General features: G+C 39.9%; 1 protein-coding gene across 1 annotated transcript in view; it reads right to left on the minus strand.

Moving 5' to 3' along the window:
• TSPAN3 (tetraspanin 3) overlaps nucleotides 1–7,549 on the minus strand; it is a 17,540-nt gene that overhangs the window by 6,958 nt on the left and 3,033 nt on the right. Inside the window, exons 2-4 of the mRNA XM_010133773.1 lie at nucleotides 5,022–5,279; nucleotides 3,911–3,985; nucleotides 147–248 (exon numbers count right to left, since the gene is read on the minus strand). Of these exons, the coding sequence (XP_010132075.1) occupies nucleotides 147–248; nucleotides 3,911–3,985; nucleotides 5,022–5,279 (435 nt within the window). The remainder of the gene's footprint in view (nucleotides 1–146; nucleotides 249–3,910; nucleotides 3,986–5,021; nucleotides 5,280–7,549) is intronic.

The following is a 7,549-nucleotide window of genomic DNA, read 5'->3' on the forward strand; positions in this document are numbered from 1 at the left end:
ATGTTTGAGATAAAGCTGTTAAGCTATTTATTGGCCAATCAGCTGTTTCCTACACCTGCCAGAATGGAGGAAGGTATGCTACATCAGTAGCACAGCAACACGGCATCCGTGTTTGAAAGACAAAGGACTGCGTCTTGCCACCTCACCTGCCTCTGTACATAGTCAATAGCACGACTGGCTGCATCCGGATTTGTCCCGTTGTATCCATTGTACACTTTCCGAATGCTGTGATCAACTTCGTCCTCCACCTGTGAAGCATTAGGAAAGCATCAGCAGCAGCACAGCAACACAAGGATTACAGGTCTAAGCAAAATAATTCCACTTCTAATTACAGCAGTTCAGGAAACCAAGATAACTGCCTATCATCCAAAATTAGCGTACTTTGGTGGTACAGCTTCTAAAATTCTAATGACTTTTGCAGAGATGTTGCTAGCTTGCAGCTAACGGACAAGAAAAAACCCAAACCGCTACCATCCAGAGTTTAGACAAAGCAGCTTTGCAATCTGCCTCGGAAAGGAAATCACTTTTATTACGATGTGGTGGCAGACATTCCACGAAGTTAAGGGCTCCAGAAGAACATGATTCACCTTTCCACTTCCTCCTACTCCTTCAAAGTTCCAAACCAAACCCAGTATATCACAGCCTGGGCTAACTTGTTCTGTCTGGGACCACAAGGATGTAAGTCACACCACCTGCTCTTCCCATTCTGATCGAAGCAGAGGTAAATACTCAAAGATGAGGTCTTTTGCCTGACTACCCTACAGTGAGCAAGCTCTCTGCTCAGTCCCAGTCCCCCCACACTTTGAGAAAAGCTGATGGCAGTACATCAAACATAGCAACAGCTACTGGAATAGCTCCTCAAGCTACTGCAGATGAGTCAAGCTGCTAAAGATGCCGTCAAGTACATGTGTGAGAAATGGATGCCACCAAAGAAACATCACTCATCCCCCAAAAGGCATCTTGTAATGCCCATTTTGGAGGAAATCTTAGTAGAACTTAGTAGAACTTTGTTTTATTGTGAACTGTTACTTAAATGCACAGACAGAAAGGTTTATGTAGCTAAACATTTATACAGTAGCAAGACTAACTCTGAATTAATTTTTTCTATCACATTCAACAACAATTATGTGCCAGGAATGTAATCTCAGGGCTCAGCATTAATTAAGGATGCATATTCTTTAGATTTGCAGGTTACAGTAGGCAGGTCCTGCCAACACGGCATTGCCTCAAAAGCTTTAAGGCAAGAATTTTCTGCAGCAATAGCACAAGCTTCATTCCTCCCCCAGTCAAGATCCTGGTTATCTTTACAAGTAAATCTCTGTCAAAACAGATATGAATATAAGTCAATTTAGCCTTCACAGGCAATTTGTTTCAGACCAGTTTAAAATCCATTGTTTGACAATTTAACTAATGTGATTTATAACTCTGATTCCTGTAACAAAACAGCTGTTCAATATAGGTTTTAAAATCATTTACTTCAGTGCTTGCTTGTATATCACTTGGCTTATGGTTCAATCAGGGCAACATTATGCCTGAAAGCCATGCAAATTACATGCAGTGCAGGCAGAAGTCACTAGCTCTAGCTAACCGGCAAGCTTTCTGAAAACTGGAGAGTGAACTCCTCCATCCAGGAAAAAAAATCCAGTAAGACCTCAACCAACCATCAGCCTGTTCAATCCCTACCGCCCTTTGCAAAAAGCCTTACCAACGCTAGCAGATTCTGCAGCGGGTCAGGCTATCACAGCATGACCTAAGCATGCTTTGGGTTGCCCTGGCGGAGGAGGAGGAGGAGTCTGAATTGAATCCACACATGCAGGTTTACAGAGGCAAGTTGGAAAATTAAGCAGTTTTACAATCAGTCACTGTATGTTAAAGGGCACAATACCACTTTCTTGAGACATTATACTCAATCTTACTCGCTACCAACAGTTTTGATGAACAACTGCCATGACTTCACTCCTTCCTTGTTTGTAAAGTTTTGTTTGGAAGTTTGGACAGTTAACACTGAATTATAACACGATTCAGGTGCCCTTTTTAAAGGAAAACCACCACCACTCAACCAAAAACTCAACAGATCTATACGTGCCACGTCAGGAAGAAAAGAACAAAATTAGCAAAGCACAGAGCTGCCTCATTTATCCTGGCAAAAATAATCATGAATCTCTAGGAGACTGCACCTCCCAAATCACTGGTAATAAATTAAGTTGTAATAGTTTAAGGCACTAAGTACTGCAGGGTAGTAGACAACTGCCATTTTTACTAACAAAACCTGTCTGTCCATTCAAAAGATGCAAGATTTAGTTTCAAATACTGACTCCCACAGATGGCTTAACATAAGACCATGCTGCTACCAAAAAGAGATGTCGTACCTCCTCCCCCAAGCTCTGACCCTGCATTTCCTGCACCTGAGAAACTGAATGGTAGCAAGACAAAAATGCAAGGCCAGAGGAACATGACACTGGGACCAAGCCAAGTTTCAAGTGTTTCAAGTGTGTAATTTCAGATGGGCTAGGGAAGAAAGATCTATGCATCTGCTTTTATCTGCTCTGAATGCTGCTCACTGGAAAGGAGCAAGCCACTTGAAGACTGAAACTCAGAAGAGAAAGGGATGACCTCAATTTAGTCCAGATCAGACCCACGTTAATTCCTGAATAACTATTCTGTAATACACTGTTTCTGCAAGTATTGAAGCAGGGAACAACCACCCAAATTAACATGCAAGAACTCAACACATTTCCCTTTCACCAGGAATTGTACTGCTCCTCTCAGTTGCTTCTAAGGATTACTTCCACTACAAGCTTCAGAGTCTTTTCAAGGCACTGCCAAGATCCAGAAATTAAATGCAGACCATGATAAAAATATATCCAGAACTTAAGAACTGCTGATAGACCACTTCTATACTAATTGTCATTAAGCCGGATTTATAGATTTATAATGCATAGTTCAAGGTCTTCTTGTTAGCTGCTTACTCAAGGCAGCCTTCCTTTGTAAACCAAGCAAAAACTGTTGGTTGCCTCACCATTTCTTCCAGGATAGCAGGAGAAAGCAAGCAGGAGAGAATACTGAATTAGTAAGACCTGGTTTGTTCATATAATAAACAGAAAAGGCCAAACAAAGGTAAATGGAGGTGTGTATCAGCTAGCTATTAAGATATCACTGGAGTGTCCTACAATGCAATCATACTACACTTCACAGCTAAAAATGCCTTTTCTACTATTTTTTCTGCAAAATTCAGATGTGGACACAACAAAAGCCAGTGAAATGGTACAAGTTGGAAATGTCATTACTTCAAGCTACTTTGTGGTATCTCTAATAATATGCATTACATTTCTGCCACATATTATGCTGGTAAAAAGACAATTCAATTTTTCTGGTCCTGTTTCTTACATCCATTAAACAGTGGGAGAAGTCACAATTTCTTTAGCCATAACCCTTGCCAACAACCTGTGTAAAGCTAGACAGTATACATTAACACATTCAATCTACTTGGTTTTATTATTATGCAGTGTTAGTTTGTGTATCAAAACAACACTTAAGTTACTGTGCACCAAAACAATATGCACCAAGTTCAAATATTGTGCAACCTACATCAAAGTCAAATGATAAATGAGAAGACCATCTGGAAAACAGAAAGGTACCAATGACCATGTCTTCCCTCTGCTGTTCAGCTGTTAATGATATATTCCAGCTAGTTTTTTTGCCTCTGAGAAGACTTTCTACCTTGCCTCAAAGAATGTTGACGTTCTTTAGAACATGTTGGTATCTCAGAATAACCCACTTAGAGGCTTGGTTTTATTACCTTAAGAAATAACCCTAACAGTCCTACAGAATCAAGCACAGTAAAGACTACACCACCGTATTTTGGTCACAGTTCACAACAAAGCATTTACTGAAATGGAGAAGTTATTACCTTTGCTCTGTAGATGTATCCAAGAACCACCACCACAACTTCAGTGATAAAAACCAGGAGCAGGATGATCACAAACTGTAAAATACAATCAAGAGTGCTTGTGAAAACAGTTTTACCCATTTCCTTTCTGGAAGTCTCTATACAGATTCTGCTATTTGAAGGAATTTTTCAGGTAAGATTTTGATTTAACAGATAACTTAAAACAGGCAATTAAACCATCCAAACAAGCCCAGAATTAACTTTATTCAAGAAGCTTTAGTGTTCATAGCTTCAACAAACAAGCAGCTGCCCAGCCAGGCAAGTGCTGGGTATGTGCACTGAAAACGCCATACTGGAGTGCTTTAATCAAGTGTTTCTTTCAATCTTCTCTCCCTCGGATAAATAGGATAGTCACATCAAAGAAGCTACCCAGGCTGCTACTAAGAGTGGTAGATGCACTAAGGGAATGTGTCTTCAGATTAAGTCCTGTAACTGACAGAGACAGCAAGCTATGCATTTGTCTTGGTATATTCAATAGCACTTCTAAAACAAACCGGTAAAGTCATCTACACAGTACCCAACAAAAAAAAAAACCCAAAGAACATCTGTGGAGTCAGTTTAAATGCTGGCCTCTCTTCTCTCCTACCTATTTCTCAAGCTGAAATCGTGGTTAAAATGCTTGGAACTACGTGACCAAATATTGCAAACAAAGTGTCCAAGTTAAGCCATACAGAACATCATGAATCTTCATGCAAGACACTTAAAACAAGGCTCCTGGCTCACTTTTCCCTCTGTCCAATTTCAGCTTTTCAACAAGAATAGAAAGAGTGAGATTTAAGAACTATTACGAATTCATGACATGGTTTTGCAGGGTTTTTTTTTTTTAATTACATGGCAGTTCTAAAAAAGGCAAAACTGAGGACCCTGCTACTGCCAAAACTGGCTAATTTAATACCATTACTCAAAAATTAAAACTGAAAGAAGATGTTTATAACAAAATACAAGGAGAAAACATTTATGGCCATAAAATAAGATTAGAACAAAGTTCAAAATATTTTAGAAGTCTATTAAAGGGGAAGGCAGTCAAATATACAACAGGCACATACTGTCCTATCAAAACTCTGCAACTTACTGTAGCAAGTCCACAGCGACTTTCTCGAATGGTGGCACAGCACCCAATAAGTCCAATAATAAAAAGAAGTGTTCCCACAGCTATGATGATTACTGCCGGAATTAGTGTGTAGACATCTTCAAAAAAGTGATCATAGTCATCATATGTGATGAAAACATAGGCTCCCACGTAGCACAGGATGCCTGCTGCTGCCTGCAGACACAAGAATGTGGTAAGTTTCTTTGAACACCAAGCCCTCCTCTCCGCAAGTCTACTTTGCTATAATTATTGTATCAAACACCATAAAGCAGTCTTCCTCAGAGAGCAGACTTTGACTATGCTAAGTCTAGCGATGAGAGGAACCATGCTATGAACACCAAAATCTTGCTCCCTGTTCTCAAGTACTTCCTTTCCATGCTTCAGATGAAGTTTTGTACATAGTCTAACATTCATACTCTCCTATTTTTGAGAATAGGATTCCAGCTCATCCAAGCAGCAAGTTACTCATCATTCAACAGCTTTTCAGAACACATATGCAATTAGTACACCTGCCATTATTTATCCACTACATATTCTTCCATTGTGCTTACTACTACCTGTGATTTAATGTTAGAACAAAACAGACACACACACATTGCAACTTTCAACTTCTACCAAGGAAAGAACGGCTAGAAACAGCCTTTCTGAAGTGTTCCCAGCATTAAAAATCTGACTCTGAACAAAGTGGGGAGGAACAGCAAAAAAACCCCAATTATTAAAAGAAAGAGACGCATACCACAAGACAGAAGGATCATTGTACAAAATGGTCTTTATTAAACAAACAATCACTTAAAGTTACTGCAAGTAAGACCTGTAGGATGGATCTGCCACTATATAGATTTAAAACACTAAGAAAAAGCACTTACATCAGTCTGGTATGACCTTTCCTCCCATACAGTTACAGGGCTCCCAACACATCAACGGCTTCATTAACTTTAAGCTGAGCAGACCTAGTGAAGGACAGACAGCTGGTGCTTGAGGAGCCAGCTAACATACATCTATTTCAAAATAAAAGGGCTTATAATTTTTTGCTCTACAAATGTTTTTAACTCTTCACACTTGCTGTGGAATGAAACAGTCCTGCTATATTTTAAAATGAAGGCAACTGATGGACAATATAATTTGCATATTTCATGACACACTTTTGTCACGTCCCAAACATAAGCCTAAGCTAAAACGATCCACTCAGAAGATGTAATGACTAAACCATGACTTGGGGATTTTCAGTTTGCAGTAAAGAGTAGTGTCCCCATTACAATCTAATCTACCCTGGATGCAAGAGTTCACTCAACTGGAATATTACACACTTCGGCTCTGATCTGAAGGAAGTACACTGCAGGCTGCCTTCAGCCCCCCTTACCCATTCGGTGGCCTTCTAACTAGCCCTGTTCCTGCACTGTGAAGGGGAGAGCAGACAGACACAAATATATCTAGTTCCAGTAGCTACGATACTACAAGGCTGGGTCATGCTATTGTAGAATCAAAGATGATTTAATAATTCATGCCAGGAAGGACCCCAGGAGATCATTTAGTTCAATCTCCTGCTCAAAGGAGGGTCGCAACAAATTCAGATCAGGTTGCTCATCCAGTCTTGAGAACCTGAGGATGGAGATTCCATAGCATCCCTGGGCAACTTGTTCAGTGTGGCTCAGAACAAGACAGGCCATAACAGGACTGGTAGCCAGTATTTCAGCACTGTTTGCTACTATGTGCTAGATGTACTGCAGTCTTACTGCAACTACTTCCTGTAAAACAACACTGCATAAACACTACTGGAATAACACTTTACATACAGAAAATTCCCTGCAGCACTTTGTTATACGTCAAAGAAAAAGGTATTAAGAGCCAGCTCAAAAGCACCATCAGATCTGTGTATTTGAGCAATACATTTCACCCCTCTGCAGTGAGGGTAAGCATGTACTCCACAGGAATCTTAACAGCATGCTCAGGAGGCTCACATTCATCCAACGAAAGGTGCTATGTAGATATAACAAAGACCAGACAAGAAAATCTGAAGTGAACAAGCTATTATCAAATTGCCCCTTTGCACAAAAGATGCTGAAATGCTAATGCAACTATACAAATCCTGCCGTCTTAGGTACAACATGGCAAAATGCAGACATACCATTTCTGTACACAAAGCAAAGATTCAAAGTGGTGTCATGGAACAATGGGGTTACATTAACTGTTGCCTAGCAATGAAGCGTGTGAATGACAGGACAGTGATGTAATCTCCTGTTTCTAAGAACTAAAATGCTTGTTAGAAATATGGTATATTGGAGGGTGGAAGATGAACAAACACAGCTGTGGCTGGCACCAGGCACAGAAAACACCACTAAACTGAAATCAGAACCATTTGTGAACCTCTTTGTCCTTCTCTGCTGTGTGAAATTTAAGTGGCTTCTTTTCTAAGAAAAATACAGTTCATAAACTGCATGAGCACATATCTTTAAAGAACATATACGAAACAAAAAAGTTTACCTGTTAAAAAAATGTCTACAGGTTCTCTT

This window comes from Buceros rhinoceros, unplaced genomic scaffold (assembly GCF_000710305.1).
Source record: "Buceros rhinoceros silvestris isolate BGI_N320 unplaced genomic scaffold, ASM71030v1 scaffold11773, whole genome shotgun sequence".
NCBI lineage: Eukaryota > Metazoa > Chordata > Aves > Bucerotiformes > Bucerotidae > Buceros > Buceros rhinoceros.